This window comes from Lampetra fluviatilis, chromosome 35 (assembly GCF_964198595.1).
Source record: "Lampetra fluviatilis chromosome 35, kcLamFluv1.1, whole genome shotgun sequence".
Classification (NCBI taxonomy): Eukaryota; Metazoa; Chordata; class Hyperoartia; order Petromyzontiformes; family Petromyzontidae; genus Lampetra; species Lampetra fluviatilis.
Genome location: NC_136309.1, coordinates 7,794,745 through 7,811,304, shown reverse-complemented (window position 1 = coordinate 7,811,304; position 16,560 = coordinate 7,794,745). Strand labels below are relative to the sequence as shown.

Below are 16,560 nucleotides of genomic sequence, written 5' to 3'. Positions count from 1 at the left end.
CCAGGCCACCAAGATTGTACGGCTTGCCAAAGATACATAAAGAAGATACACCTCTTCGTCCCATTGTCTCTACTATCAACTCCCCCACTTACAAACTGGCTCGTTTTGTGTCTGAAATCCTACGGCCTTTCACTGGAAAAACCACCTCTGCGGTACAAAACTCTACTGACCTGGTATCGACAATCAAGGGGATTTCCCTGTCCCCAGACGACCTGCTTGTCAGTTTTGATGTGGTTTCCTTGTTCACCAAGGTTCCTGTGCCTGACACCATCGCAATCATTGAAGACTTGGTTCATCAAGGACTGAATGCTGGGGTACCCCCCCTGGTGAGACACTGCTTAACCAATACATACTTCACCTGGAATGGAACCTTCTACAAGCAAACTGAGGGTACCCCAATGGGCTCCCCCCTATCTCCGGTTGTAGCCAACATTTTCATGGAGAAATTTGAGACTGACGCCATCCAGACTGCCACTCTACACCCGACCTTATGGAAGAGGTACGTAAATGACACTTTTGTCATCTGGCCACATGGCCGGCCTGCTCTAGACAAATTTCTCGACCACATCAATTCCATACACCCAGCCATCAGATTCACCATGGAAGTCGAAAAAGATGGCAAGCTACCCTTTTTGGATGTCATAATTAAAAGGAGACCTGATGGTTCAATGAGCCATTCTGTCTACAGGAAAGCCACCCATACGGATGCCTACCTAAAACCGGATTCCCACCACCATCCATCCCAGAAGAACTCCCTCATCAAGACTCTATACCATAGAGCCCAATGCATCTCCGACCAGGAACACATTGCCAGTGAACTCAAACACGTACGCCAAGCTCTTAAGGCTAATGGTTACTCCGACTACACAATCCGCAAGGCCATCACTCCAACCGTCAAGAAGGATCCTGCTGAGGAGCCTTTCAAAACCATCACCTTACCCTACATTGCTGGGGTCACAAAAAAGATCTCCAAAATCCTGATTAAACACAAGATTCAGGTACGATTCAACACAGTACATAAAATCCGTGATCTGGTTCCGTCTGTAAAAGACGTGGTTCCAGACATACAGTACCCTGGCGTCTACAAACTAAGTTGCCTCTGTGGTAGCAGTTACATTGGAGAAACCAAACGACATGTCTCGGACCGCATCCGTGAACATAAATCTGACCTGAAACACGGTAGGACAAACACCTCAGCCGTGGCAGATCACTGTTACAATTCAGTGGGTTCACATGACATTGACTTCTCCAAGACAGAGGTTCTCTGCAAGCCATCTGGCTACCATGAGAGATTCGTTCATGAGGCGATCCACATATACAAACACAGAGACAATTTCAACCGAGAAGATGGATTCTGGCTCAGCAATCATTGGAAGGACGTAATAAACCACTTCGGATCTTAACTGATTGTTGTTCACGTTTATGGTGACTTTCAGACCGCAGTCCACTCACTGGCATTAACTGTGTATCTTGTGTTCTCCACAGGGAATGCATTATTTGCTCCGCTGCGGATCTCCTGCCACCGTTTTCCCATTCACATGTTTCATTGCTTCTACATACTATTAACATGCCCTTCCTTTGTTAATGCTACCCCCCCCCTCCCTTTGGTGCTGCTGATCCTGCATAATGCATGGGCATAATATGACTTTGAAACCCCCCCGCCCACCTCCTACGCATTTCCCATGAATATGCTAAATTCCTCTTGATATGCGCATTATTTTGTTAAGGCTCTCTTCTTCTTCCACCTCCAACTCAGCTTATATATAAGCTCCTAGCTTGGCAGTGTCTCATTCTTCACCTGAAGACGGCTGCTTGCGTTGTAGCCGAAACGTCGTGAGAATTGTTTTATTATGTTTTATTATTTTATTACTTCCCTTCTACGTGACTTTACCGAAAGAACCAAGAAGATTCATAAAGCATGCTACATTGAACTAAAACTATATTGCTCTAATAGGAATCTTGTAAAGCACGTTATTATATTCATTTTTTCACGAGAAATGTTAATGTGGTGCAAAGCGTGTAGAGCAACAAGCAATGTTCGTCACGATTAAGACAGCACCGTTTTCTTTACAAGCTACAATGTGGAGATGTATTGTGTATTAATTTTAGCTTTCTTAAGAAATTAATGTCGGTTAATTCTGCTTCTATTTTACTAGCACAATTCACGAATTGTGTTTTCCGCCCATCGTGTGACCGCACAAAGAGTACTGTGATGTACACGAGACAAGTCAGCTTTAAGATGTAACATTAAGTTATAAAACGTGAATGCAAAAGGTCTCCGTTGTGTCGAATTTCACGAAAAGAAAAGTGTAGAATGGGCACTTAACATATACACGTTAAGGTCTCAGCCGGTTATTGGGGAGTTAAAGATCGTAGCTATGGTCAGCTGTTGGATTAACCGCTTGCAGACCCCTAAAGCACATTCACTACTTGCAGTCGCTAACTGTACAGGACAACTTAAGAGTTGTGAATATTAAAAACAATTGAAAAATAATCATTTGCGCCGCGGTGGAAATTTTATCTCCCTCGCCTGGTAAGCAGGAGGTCATAAGTTCAACACCGAAGGGTGTATATTTGGAATTTTTATGTTCTCCCCTTGGACGCGTGGATTTTTCTCCGGGTCCTCTGGTTTCTCCCTCCACATTTTAGAAACATGCGTTCAGATGATTTGGTTGCTATACATTTCCACATAAGCAACTTTGAGCTACCATTTGTGGCATCGATCGCTTTTGAAAAAAAGAAACAGAGCAAATATCCCAGTGGGCATTACCTGGTATATCCAAGTTTGGTTTAAGTTTATGTAGTTGTAAGGAATGCCGTCCACCAGCATATGGGCCCCCACAATCACAATTCAGATGTTCTTCTCACCATGTGTAAGAGTACAGTAGTAGTACTCATGGGAGCAGGCACAACTGCCAATGTTTGACACTTCTGAAGTTACATTTCCTCTTAAGTATCATGTGCTGCATCCAGTTACTTGAATTGCAGAATTCTTCTGTAATAAGCAGATTCTGCAGCATCAATTCAACTTTCACAATTTTATTGAAGACATTTTAGCCAGGCAGTACACTTCTACTCCATCATGTCTACACCATAAAATAACAAGTAAAATGCATAAATTAATCAAAAAGGGTAATTAGAAAACATTGGTTTGTTCAAACTAGATTAATTCTTTAAATTATCTCAATATAGCAGTGAAAAAGTGTCAGCGTACGTGTAAAGGTTCAGCATAATACAATGCATAGTCAATCAGGCAGCTCAACGTATGGGTTGTCATCAACAGGAGTTTGAAGCATTCAAAGAAAACATTAAACCGTCCTCCAAAAAAATTAGAGGATTTAAGTTTCATGTAACTGCAAATGGCCTGTGTTGATCTCCATTTAGAATATCACACTACAGGTATGTCCATCTCTTAGACCGGATGTACAATTAAGAAATGCCCAGAGTGCAACTGCCATCGCCATTCTCAAACCAAGTAACACATGGGAAGTCTACCGATAATAAGGGTGTTGCTTTATCGTCACAGGTGTAGATTATATACCAACGCCTACATCACGGGATAATTATAAACATGTAACTGCATGAATTGTATTAGATTACTTTGGATGCATGTGCAACACACACAGACTGTGCAAATTATGGGGGTTGAGGGAAATTAGTTGATTGTCCCAATTTTCTTGGGAAAATGGGGGATTAGAGGGCTGGGTGGAACCCCAGCAAATGGGGATTCACACGAGAGGAGGCCGTGTTATGAAGACTGCTTTTCAGCCTGTTCTTATGTTTTCAATAAACTTTGATATTTAAAAAATTATAGAAGGCAACTATGCTTGGCCACACTACAGTAGCGCCACTACCGAATTCTTTCGTGCAGGCAGGCTACTCCTGAAGCCACCGGCCAACCTCAAAACACTAGAATAAAACCTTGTTAATACATTCTCCTGCAACACCACCTAGCCAGTGAACTGGAACATGTACACCAGGCCCTTAAGATGAATGGATATTCGGACCGCATTATCCGCAAAGCTGTTTCTCCAACCATGGAAAAACAACCCCCTGAGACGCCGATCAAAACCATCACGTTACGATACATAGCAGGCGTTACCAAAAAGATTTCCAAAATCTTAAACAAACACAAGATCCAGGTCCGATTCAGTACAGTACACAAAATCCGTGATCTAATCCCATCTGTGAAGGATGTCATTCCTGACATGCAATATCCTGGAGTCTACAAACCAAGTTGCACCTGTGGTGATTGTTACATTGGGGAAACGAAACGTCATGTCTCGGACCGTGTTTGTGAGCACAAGGCAGATCTGAAACACGGCAGAACTAATACCTTCGCCGTGGCTGACCATTGCTATAACGCTGTGGGCTCTCATTGTTTTTTCCGAGACCAAGGTGCTCTGCAAACCTTCGGGCTACTATCAAAGGTTTGTTCATGAAGCCATCCAGATATATAAACAGACATAACTTCAACCGGGAAGATGGATACAGATTGAGCAATCATTGGAAGGATGTTATTAACCAGGTAAAACCATAACTGCTTTTGGTCTGCCTTCATATCCGCATCTCCAGTTTCCTAACCCTCCCACTCCCAGCCCCGCCCACTTCCCCTCCTCTCCCCGGCATTTTTTGCCGTGCTTGTGTCCTCCACTCCCCCTACCCCACGCTCCCACCACCCCACACTCCAACCCTCCCTGTCTCTCCTCCCTGGCTCCTAACCCTCCCACTCCCAGCCCTGCCCATTTCCCCTCCCCGGCATTTTTTGCCGTGCTTGTGTCTTATTTGCAGCCTCCACTCCCCCTACCCTACACCCCCACCCTCCCTGTCTCTCCTCCCTGGCTCCTCCCCCCCTTCTCTTGCCTATATGGCCTCTTGTTACAGCAGCCCTTTTGCCCACTTCAGCAATTGTTTCTTGCCGTGATTGTCCCACCTGATGACGGATGCTTGTGTTGCACCTGAAACGTCGTGATTTAATTTATATTATTTCATACCTACGTGACTTTACCGAAAGAACCAAAGAGTATAAATGATCCTGCCATACGAAAGAAGATTCCACTGTGAAGCAAACATGCGGCAAAGGCAAGCCCTTTTTTTAAATCAACCTCCACCTCCCACTCATTTAATTAGAGGTTTGATTTTCATGACACTGGACTTCAACGAGTAGGGAGCCACCTTGCTGAACATACGCCATCGCACAAAGGAAGCCCATCCAATGTGGCTGCCCTTGGGATGCCAGTCGCCGTTCAGGTCGGCCGCACCGCAGTTGCTGTACCACCAGCCTGCTTGCGTCCTCTCCCGGCTGCAGCTGTCAACCGCGATGTCTCCAAAGATGCAAGGGTTGCAGGCATCGCTATCACTGTCCATGGTGCTGAACTTCTGACCGTTCTGGTCCTCGCCCTCGCGGTCGCCCTTGAACGAGTCGCCTGAACGCAAAAAGTGCGGACCGTGAGGATGCCTCGATCGGGGAATGTGCCTCCCTCCACACACCTACGCTCAATGTTGGGGAAGGCCTCATCGAATGTTGGCAATTGATGCATTTCATTTTATCTAAACGATTGCTCGCGATTTGGTCACCAGCAATATTTGCTACGTTTTCCATTCCAAAATCAGTTGTCAATTTTGCACATTCATCTTGCCGTTCAGTTCCCCCCTAATGGCTTCCTTTCGTGATTACTTCATTCAGATAGCTCCTGCTACAAGGTTGTATTGCTCTGAAGACCCATTATTGGTCAACTTAAAAACACATTTTCTAAATGATAATGTATCACATTTGCAAAATCATTCACGACAATTTAAATTACAGGAGCTGTCTATTGAGACTGCTTGTCTTCAAAGTGAATTCTGGATGCTCTATAATTATATAAGAGATGTTAAACCCTTCAATATATCATTGACTAACAGAACATTTCTCGTGTAAATGATTAACTTTTAAAATCCCTTCCTAATTTTAATGGAATATCGGCGTCATTAAAATGAATCCATTCAGTAATCTTAGAGCGTACCGAGTCCGAACAAAGATATATTTTGTAGGACTTCCCCAGATAAATCCTTTTACTTGTATATTCTGCATGCAGTAGAGAGTGCAGTCACTTTTCCAACACTCTGCCTAAAAGGCTGTTTCCCAAGTAAAAAATGTCATTCTCAGATCTGGAATTCACTAAAAGAACGGCAAGTCCAAAACAATAATGTGCTCATTGGTGACCCAGGTGAAACCAATCAACTTCCCTACAATTAAAAAACTACTTTAAACAATAAATGGTCAAAATCGAAAAATTTGGATTTCAAGATCGCTCGTGCTCAAGTGACCAGATCTAAACACCCTAGATTCCTAAAAAATGCGTTTTTTTAACCTCAATTTCAGAGGTCAACCTTTTGCATGTAAATAATATATGAAGCTAGCTAGTGAGTACTCTTAGGTTTTTTCGGTAAGGTCACGTGGGTTAATACAGTAAATTTGGCTGTGACGGTCCCATCTGATGACGGAGACTTGTGTTGCCTCCGAAACGTCGTGATTTATTATTTTATTTCTATTATTATTTCTATTTTTTTTATTTTTTTACCTACGTGACCTACCGTAAAAACCTAAGAGTATGAATCCTTGCAGTCACGAAAGCTTCAAATCTAGAATAGCTAGTGAGTAGCGCCAAGAGGCATCAAGCTTCTTGCAGTATGTCTGGATTTGTACGTGTCTGTAGAGATGAGAAGTCTGTTGCCAACAGAGCAACCGCGAGGGCTGAACTGTGGGATTCGTTTTAAACGCTTTAACATTCCGAAACATCTGCAACTTGCAGGGTGGATTCCGTTATCGGAAAGCGCAAGTGGTTCAGCTTTAATTGTATTTAGAGCAGGCAGTGCCGTTGTTTTTAAAGACGTACTCACCACAGATAACTCTAACGACACGACCGGACTCAAGGATACCTGGTATCAAACTGTGCCACACACCCCCTGCATGGCCTTGTGAGATCCTTGGTACCGATTCAGTTATTTTAGTTTTCCTTCTGTTACCGTTCTGATAACTCACCCGTACGTCATCGAAACGAGAAAGGGTTAACTGCCGGATAAAAGCCTCCCTATACCATGTCTGTTATGAGCTTCCAACCGGCTCCTTACCAGCGTCGCCGGAATACGAGCCAACGTGCAGGGCGTAGCCGTCATACTCGCCATCCACGCTGAATGTGGCGTAGTTGGCATTCCGCTTTTCGCCTTCAAAGTCCTCCACCTCGATGCGCAGGGTGTAGCTAATACCCTCCTGGTGGGTGAGCGCGTAAACCTTCTCCAGTCCAAGCCAGTGTTCACCTTCACAAAACCACCGCATTCGCAAACACGAGTCATTTCAAGTCTTTCACCGCGTGGCTTTAACGAGAGTACACTCCAAATGGCCTCCCATACCCTCCCAGCAGCAACATATACAGAGCCAATAGTGTGCGCAGCCAGGAGGAGGTTTACTCTTGGAGATTTGGGATGCTAAGAGCAGAAGCCAGGTGTATGTCAATGGTACAACATGATTCAGTTGCAGGAACCAAGTAATGGGGAGCTATTTTGGTAGTTAGGATATTGACAGGCTAATTCAATATTCGTCAGGTCAATTGACCATGTCACAGCCCAAACCTAAAATGGACTCAATTTTCTACTAAACATGTAATGTCTATGCAAAACAAACAAGTTCTCAAAGATGCTTCTTGACGTAACAATACGAACATTTTTCTTTTTTAAACCAATATTCCCATCAGACAACCTATAGCAGCACAAAGGGGGCAAACCTTCCAAAGAGCCAAAGCCATTCTTGTAATCGCTCCATTTTGTTCCAAAGGAGACGGAGCCATCAAAGCGGCGCTGAAACACTGTCCACGCACCGTCGGCTTCAAATGAGCAGTACACCTGGAAAAAAAAAGAGCAGGACACACCAAACGCAACTTTGCAAGTGCTCTGTTGTGCCGTGTAGCTCCGCTGTGTTTCTGGGTTGTCCCAAGTGACTGCACATGCGAGGAGCTTCTTCAGTCACTAAATTTTGCGGATAATTTTTTTTCCTGCAGGAGAACTCACGTTGAACTTTTTTCGCACTGCAGGTAGCCAACCGTGCTAAATCAGAGATTTGTTATCCGTTAACCCACGACTCCTATTATCTGCAGCACAAACACTCCTATTTTACCGCGCAGGCCAATTCGTATTATCTACGATAAGCTGCTTCCTATTATCTGAGATTTTCTTTGTCAATAAGTGTCAATGTTGCAAATTCATCTCATTGCTCATCCGCGTTTTTGGTTGCAAAAAAACCGTTTATTCTTTAAGCCTTAAAATAATGTTCATAATGCACAGTATTAAAAGATTATTTTGCAATGAACATCAACTACATGACTTTGGTGGGTGGCCAAAGTGCACAAAAACGGGTGTTTGGAGGTGGTTGCAAGGCATTGAAGAAGTCGCCATCTCCTGGTTTGGCCAGGGTATGGCAGTACAGCAAGTAGATTTATTTACATCTAAACATTGACCATTTCCTGCTCCCACCTTAACCGCCCCAACCACTCCCATGTGTAGGTTTTCTCTGGGTACTCTGACGTTCCTTCCACCTGCACAAATTCCAAATCTTTTAGGCAATTATTGTTGCAGATTCTAGCTAATTTCCTGCTTATCTGTCGTTTCTCAAGGTCTTTTGAGCATAAACTAAGCAAGTTACAAAATGTACAATACCGTGCATTGTGATTATACTATTGTACCCGCCGTGATACGCGTTTGAAGCACTCCTAGTATTCGTGCAGGTTCAACAAATTAAAAATTCTGCGATTATTCTCGACATAGGTGGAGTCTCACGGTAAAATTCATGCTATAATCTGCAATTTTACTCCGGATATACGAGGAGAGAAAAATCATGGATAACCTCACGAAAATAAGTCGTGCAACATGGGTACCCCATATTTCCACCGACGGGAGGCGTTCTGCTGTACCAAGTAAATTTTAATTTGGAAATTCTGTTCCGACAGCTGTTCCCAACACATGGAGAAAAAAAAAATAGACATGCCAAACACGCAATACAATATGAACCGCAGAATGTATTATCACAGTCTGTGCATGCATGAAATGTACACAATTGAAACACATCAATATTTAAATGCCCAAAACATTTGTTTAATTCACAAAATGTCAAATCTTTTGAGCAAACACGTTCCGGCATGTTACACAATATACACACAGCGAACCACATGGAATATACAGAGTTTATTGGGTTGGATTGCGTAAATATAAATGCGCCGTTAAACCCGCCACCATCCGACATGGCCAATTAGTAAGGTTTGTCATGTAAACAGAACATGCCAATTCGTTACTAATACAGTACACCACTTGTGTTGGAGAGTAAACCCACAACATTTACAATGTGAGTACGACGTTTTGCCGATAATTACAACCAGCATCATCAGGCCACAGCCATAATTATGCATGGAATTTATTGAAGAAGTCGGATTAAAACTGTTCAATGTGTTTTGTGTATAAGCATGCAGTACTTTCAAGGTGGACACTTCATATATTTCTTAAACATCATTGGTACTGGACTTGATGTTACGTTCGTTTGAAATGCTGACAGATGTGCAATACACACCTCGAATGTAGACTGTGCACCTTGTGGTTGAATCCTATAGACTCCACTTTTGGCAGAGGCGTGCGTCTCCCTCACTTTGCTGCAGTCTTGTACGACTAAAATGTTACAGAACAATTGTTAAAATTGTTAACATGGTCTATCTGCAATAGTAATTTAGAGGAGAACATATGGGGTTCAAGTTTTAAATGGGGCACAACAATGATCAAAAACGCATTGCGGCACGAATACAAGCACTTATACTCGTGTGGAACAAGTCCATAGCATAATCACTGGCGGCACATTAAGATTGATTGCGGCACCAAAAGAAAATCAAGTGACAGTACGACAATGGAGAGAAATCACTCGACAGAAGGATACAAAACACAAATCTGCCTTCTTACCAGTTCCGTCCTCATCACAAGTGGAACCTTTCTCCTGGACACGTGGACAATGCAGAGGCATAGTTAGGGGTACAAGATAATATAAATACGAGAATACTGTTTACATCATGGACATTAACACTATGATATGCACCACATTTTAGCCCCTTTAATACAAACAGGCCGATGTTTACTACGAATGCCCCCCATGCTGCAAGCGACACACGCCGTGGAAAGGAAGGCCTTCATTGGGAATTTTATTTGGGTTTTCAAAAAACATTTCCTGCGATTAAAATAATATATGCTTGAGCCTCTATCCCTATACTCTCGGATAAAAAATAATTTACGGATCCTAACATAATAATCTGACTACATGAAAAAGACTTACCAGGGGTATATATTGTGGAGCACCCTGGCCAAACTTGTTCCGCATGTAGTCAGACACGGCAACCACGTACTTCTCCAGGTGATTATAAGAACACTCAAGTCCTGCCGTGAAAACATCCCACAATTATCCTCATTATGCACGGTATAATGTGCACATTTAAAATCGCAGTTCTTTCGTGACCCACTGCCCCCGTTTGTTCGGGATTTGCCAGTAAAAAGAAAATATTTAGATAGCCAGACATTCCTTCAAAGTCTGGGGCAGAACACCACTAGAGCACCAGTTAAATTTTAACTGCAAAACACATTTGCTGTAAATCGCAAAATCGATGCACACGCATTATCTGCAACTTACCTTGGAAGTGATTCTCATGCTGTTCGAGTCTCTTCTCAAGCCCAGTCGGACCACCGTCAACACCGGGATGCTAGAGAGAAGAGGAATAACAACGTTGCCATTGAGGATATGTAGGGAGGGTATTTCCTTCCAACGGAGGCCATGTCAGCTCAACAATCCGAGCTTGTGCGACAAAATAATTAACCATTGCTTGCAATGCAAGCAAAGCGAACTTGTATGGACATTATTTAGACAGTCTCAACGAATAAAGCGTTTATAGAGTACTTCCACATTTGGCATTACCTGTACATGCCCAGTCTTTGACGAAAAAATGGCAGCTGCAAATAAATGCCACTTGTGAATGTTAATTCACGAAAAAAATGCTCCACTAGGATTTATTGTCCCATTGTTGGCGCGCGATGCACTGTCATCACGTACACCCCCCGTATGCGGGTGTAGTACCAGCCCTAGCGGGGCTTGGTGTGCGCTGGATTAGCGTGGGCACCACGCATAGCGTGTGGTGGAGGCTCCCACAAGGGGGAGTGGGAGAGTGTCCGCCCCGGGGCAGGGTTTCCACGGGCCATGTCACTCTGGTTAACCCTGTAGACACGTGATCCGGAGTGTCCACAGAGAGGCTCCCATGTGGGGGGGGCTAGGGGGCGATCACATATCCGGGGAGAGCTCTCGAGAGGGATCGAGAGAAAGCTGGAACGCTCGAGAAGGCGGGCGGGGCTAAGAGCGGAGCAGCCTGACCCAGGGGGATATAAGGTGGGTCCCTGAGAGGGACCGGGGTCACTGCATCCTAAAAGCTGAAGCTCTACGTCCTACAAGCTGGAAGCTCTACAGGCATCAACACGTGGTCGGGACCCGTGTGAGGGTCAGACCCTTCGTAGCTGTAACTCCTCCGTATAGGGTAGTTAGCTGGGTGGCCACCACCCTAGGCTGTATCTGGTGAAGGGGCAATTACCCCTTTGTGTTACGTGTTGATGTTACAAATAAATGTGTTGCCTCTAAAGAACAACGTCTGCGACTCAGTTGGACTCACTACACATTTAACAGACTGTTGATGTAGTGCTGTTAGTGAGCACCCTATGAAGGCCGGCACGGCACACGAGGGGGTGTGGATAGCCAGCACCACGCTCGGCCGCTTCTGTCTCCCTCGTGGCGTTAAGGCTAAACAACGCACAAAGGGAACTCATTTGAGGCCGAGTCAACTTAGGGGAGACTGAGGACCGGTTTCGATAATCATCACTGATGTTTTCCCAGTATATTTATCCAATCTAGAACATGCACGACACATATGTAGGATGGACAACAGGAAAATTTCAAAGTATGTTGTTCAAACAAATGGAAGGAACCGGAAAAGAGAGGAATACCTAACAGAAAATGGCTTGATGACGACATAAGAGATTGTTGCCAGAGAAAAAGTTAATGCCACGACCTGAGCGTATTGTCACAAGATAGAGGAGAGTGAAAACAAATGAACCTCATGGCGGTAACCCTGGAGCATCATGGTACCACGGCTCTCGCATAATGTCCGTGATGCAGTCATTTTTAGTCTGTTGATGGTCGGCGATGCAGCAATCGACTCATCTCGACGAGGTGTACACGATGCACCACCACGGTGCGTACGAGCGTTCAGGGTTTCAGCGCAATTGTCCTCGCTGCGTTTCGACATCGCGGAGTAGCACCGATTTCGGATTGATTGGTACCCCAGTCGCGGAGTTTAGTACACCCCTGGGAAAAAAAAGTGTTTCCCAGAAATTAAATATTTAATTGCCTCTGCCATTTTGTATCATTTAGTACCCCGGGGTACCGCCATGAGGATCAAATGACGAAATGTGCAGTGAACACCGACGGGCTATCTGCTCGATGGGTCGTTATGATTTTGATAGATATACACATACAATAAACTTTTAACATTACAGGCCTATGAGTAGAGTAATTACCGTATTTTTCCGCATATAACCCGCGGGGTATACCACTTTTTACAAACAAAACAAGACCCTGCGGGGTATATGGAGGTGCAGGCTATCCCAAAAATATTTGACACGTGTGACATGTCATAACTCGTTAAATGTTTTCATGGTAGGACTATTCACTATGCAACACTTACTTTTGACTAAAGCACTGCTGAATAAACCACTCACACTAAAATTGCACGTGTTATCACGTTTTTAATTATTCGAATTGTTTGTACAATGAAACGACAATGTTTGAAGTGGACGCACATTGTTATTCGGCGACGGGAGAGCTGGGAGGAGAGAGAGATGGGGGGGTTGGGGGGTGGGGCAGCTGGGGGGAGAGAGAGGTGGGGGGGTTGGGGGGTGGGGCAGCTGGGGGGAGAGAGAGAGGTGGGGGGGTTGGGGGGTGGGGCAGCTGGGGGGAGAGAGAGGTGGGGGGGTTGGGGGGTGGGGCAGCTGGAGGGAGAGAGAGGTGGGGGGGAGGCAACTGCGTTACCGTAGTGCCGCTATTATCTGCGCAGTGCGCAATCTGCAAGTGCTAAAACTACTTATCTACCAGTTATGTGTTACTTATTTATTGGATATTTACTTTTGTTACTTATTTACTGTTTTACGCTCACTCGTTTCCGGTTAGTTTGTTTTCTTTGCGCACGTTATGATTTTAATGTTAACAATTGATAGTGGAATGTATTACAAATGTAAACTTCGTATTAATATGATGGAATTAAGCTGCGGTAACGCCGTTAAAGATATGAATGCATGCGGGGTATATGGAGGTGCGGGCTATCTGAAATGTGTTTTACACAAAACGCTATTTTTGCGGGGTATATGCGTATGCAGGCTATATGCGGGAAAATACGGTACTAGCATAAACATAAATTTGGTTGCAAACGACCTCCTTTGGTGAAGATGCTGTATCCCAAGGGTAGGTAAATTCTCATTGTCCTCTATGGTACCCTTGAGCAGGACCTATTTTAGCCATAACCACCATGGTTGTGTGTGTTGGCACAATTTAAGCATACCCTGTCAACCCATACAGGTTACCCCGTATTCTTGTACAGGGCAAATTGAGTTTTCAGGTCCATGCGACGTACAGCCGTTTCAATACGGGCAAAAAAAGGTGCATGTTTGTGCTTCTCCCTTGTGATGGGACTTTGTAGGATGAACTTTGAGATGTATAAGGGGCACGGGGTGACCAGTAAGGTCTGAGTTGGTCTGTAATAAGGAACGGCACTGATAAGGGGTTGACAGTGATGCTGAAGGCACTTTCAAAGGAGCACAAACGCACAGACGAGATCGGTAGGCCTCACGAGTTCAACAAGGGGATTGCTGTGAATAACGTCGATAGTTAAATATGCAGAGGATAACGGACGAGTTAACTGAGATCAATTTCGCAAGACTGAGAGGTTAGTAGACCTCCACGACAGACGCATCTGCTAGACATCCAAAGTGCATGTGGACCATAGCATCCTGATGAATGGTACTGCACACGTAAATCATTAGCAAATGGCAAGAAACATTTAAGCGGTGTTTTAACTGAAGTGGTGTTAAACATTAACATACTAACAAACTCGGCTGAAAAAAATGCTCAAGGAGATAAGGCTTTGAAGTCATAACCTTTACACAACATATCTAAAAAAAACAAAGCATGTTTGCGTGCTTGCGTGCTGTTGTTTATATTGCTCGGGTAAAATAAGGGATCAAACTATATTCCAATAGTTTGTGCAATTCTCCATTGTAACCGTAGGTTTTGTGGACAGATGCAGTATGCGGTATTTGTTAAAATTAAACGCTCGAAAAATACAATTCATGAGGAAACGCATTTGGCGCGTTAACGTTAAAACGACGGATAAGATTTGATTGCTAGAGTACAAGGGCTTGTAAAAGGTGGAGAAGTGGTGCATTAGACTACTCTTCTTGATTACACTCAAGGATAACATCGGCAACTGCACTAGCTGTTCAGCCGCTTTAATATAATGTAGTTTGAATGCAACTTTAGGATGAAGTTGGAATAAAGTTGCATTGCCTCTGGGGCGATCGACCCTGTGCAGGGTACAAACATCGGCAGCTAACACGAGCACCGCAGCCTCATAGCGGCCTAACAATCAACAAAATGAACCTTTAACTTTATTGTATTGGTTACCCATAGAAGAATGGGTCCCGTTGATAAAACGGTTTGCCTGCACCTCCAAAAGAAAAACTTCTCTTTTTTACCCTACGTTCTTATAATTATCAACTAACATGGTTGCCTACGTAAATGCCTAATTTTCAGATGGATTTACATTAGCATTGACACAAGCTCGTAATAGCAGACGAAACCACGTGACTCGAAGCGTCACTGCAGTTGGGGAACAATGACAGCTCTGACCGGAGCGCATTAGAAGGTTCAAAAAGTAAATTAGCATAGAGTTTTAGCCTTGTAGGTATAGTGATACAGTAGTACATGTAAAGCAGGGCTTTCCAAAAATATTTTTGTAATAACTAACTACAGGGATTTTTTTTTTTTATAAATAATACATTTCTGCTGAAACACTGCACAACATTTTGTATAGACAGTCATTTTGGTGTCACCCCCTCTGATGGTGTCACCCGGTGCGGTCCGCATGCCCCGCACCCCCCTAGTGACGCCACTGGCAGTAGGTAAGGTGGCTTTGGTTGGTGCGAATGTAATCTCACGGCGTCTTCTGTGCGGTGGTGATGATGGTGGTGTTGGTGTCCTTCCTTGCCCTTCTCTCGACGAGCACACGCCAGCGGCACGAGCAGCAGCAGAAGGACGGTCAATGTTGCCGGACGAGCCATGCCTGCAGTAGGAATTCGTTGTCTCTCACTACAGCACGGAGGTAACTCACACTTGTTGCTGTTCCGACTACTCCGCTGATGCTGGAAGACGTGTGCTGTTCATACCGACCAGCTTTTTATAGAGCCGAATCAACAACCTCCCCCCCCCACCACCACCAACCACCCAGAGTGAGAGGGCATTGGGTGGCAACTTGGGTGTGGCTTGTGGTGGAGCGAATAAACATGAATGAATAATTTTATATATAAGATCGCTCAAATTGTGCCACAAGCAGCAACTTCGGCACGATACTACCGTGTCTCCAAGAGTCGCTTACATAAGACGGGGAGGAAAAATAAAAACCGTAATGCCGTCTAAAATATGATGGCAATCATTAAGATGGCAATAATTTAGTTTTCACGATGGCAACAATGTATTCACATTGTTCATTTTGATGAGTGTGTAAAAAAAAATGGGAACCATTCTTGAACGATAGTTTGGTTTATTATATTCCAGCTAGTCCTGTGGCACGCACAGCTGCACAATGACGTGCATCTGAGGCCCAAGCGATCACATCTGTATCTTTCATGGCTGCCCTAAAGCCACATTGTCAGTTATAATGAAAAAAATGTTCTTCAATTTGCCCTTCGAATATCACCTTCCTTTGGCCACTCCCTGTTCGAGAGGCATTGAGTTACTGGCTGATGCACTGTTGACTGACTTCAAATGTCCTTCCGGGTATGCAGCCCATTTCGAATGCTGCAGGAGGGCAGCCTGAATCAGAGCTATTGATTCCTTCTCTGATTCGAAGTGGTTCACACATCTCACCGTCATTGTCTGAGCTTAGTTTCTGGAAAAATGGAAGTGCTAGTGCCATGAAATTGTGATTTTTCAACGGTCTTACTTAACTTGATTCCTCTGTTTGTCTAGGTCAAATCTTGTAATAAAAATTTCGTCCACTTCTGGTTGTCCAATCAATTCCACATTTTGCACACATACTTAGACCCGGTGACAATGCATGCCTGCATCAAAATCGGCATCAATTAATGCATTAATTCGCTACTTTGAAGCAATTTACATTTTGTATCGACGCCTTATTATTTATATAGAAATGTGTGTAGGTCAAAAACGCCGCGGTCCCTAAACTG

General features: G+C 44.1%; 1 protein-coding gene across 1 annotated transcript; it reads right to left on the bottom strand.

The window, feature by feature from the left end:
- Window positions 1-4,853: 4,853 nt before the first annotated feature.
- On the bottom strand, window positions 4,854-15,516 carry LOC144944665 (microfibril-associated glycoprotein 4-like). The gene is made up of 8 exons (XM_078873023.1): window positions 15,313-15,516; window positions 10,694-10,763; window positions 10,343-10,443; window positions 9,976-10,009; window positions 9,596-9,690; window positions 7,764-7,881; window positions 7,114-7,299; window positions 4,854-5,426 (listed from the first exon to the last, which is right to left on the bottom strand). Exons 1-8 carry the CDS (start codon window positions 15,433-15,435, stop codon window positions 5,119-5,121), a joined length of 1,035 nt encoding a protein of 344 aa, XP_078729149.1. The 5' UTR covers window positions 15,436-15,516; the 3' UTR covers window positions 4,854-5,118.
- Window positions 15,517-16,560: the final 1,044 nt, after the last annotated feature.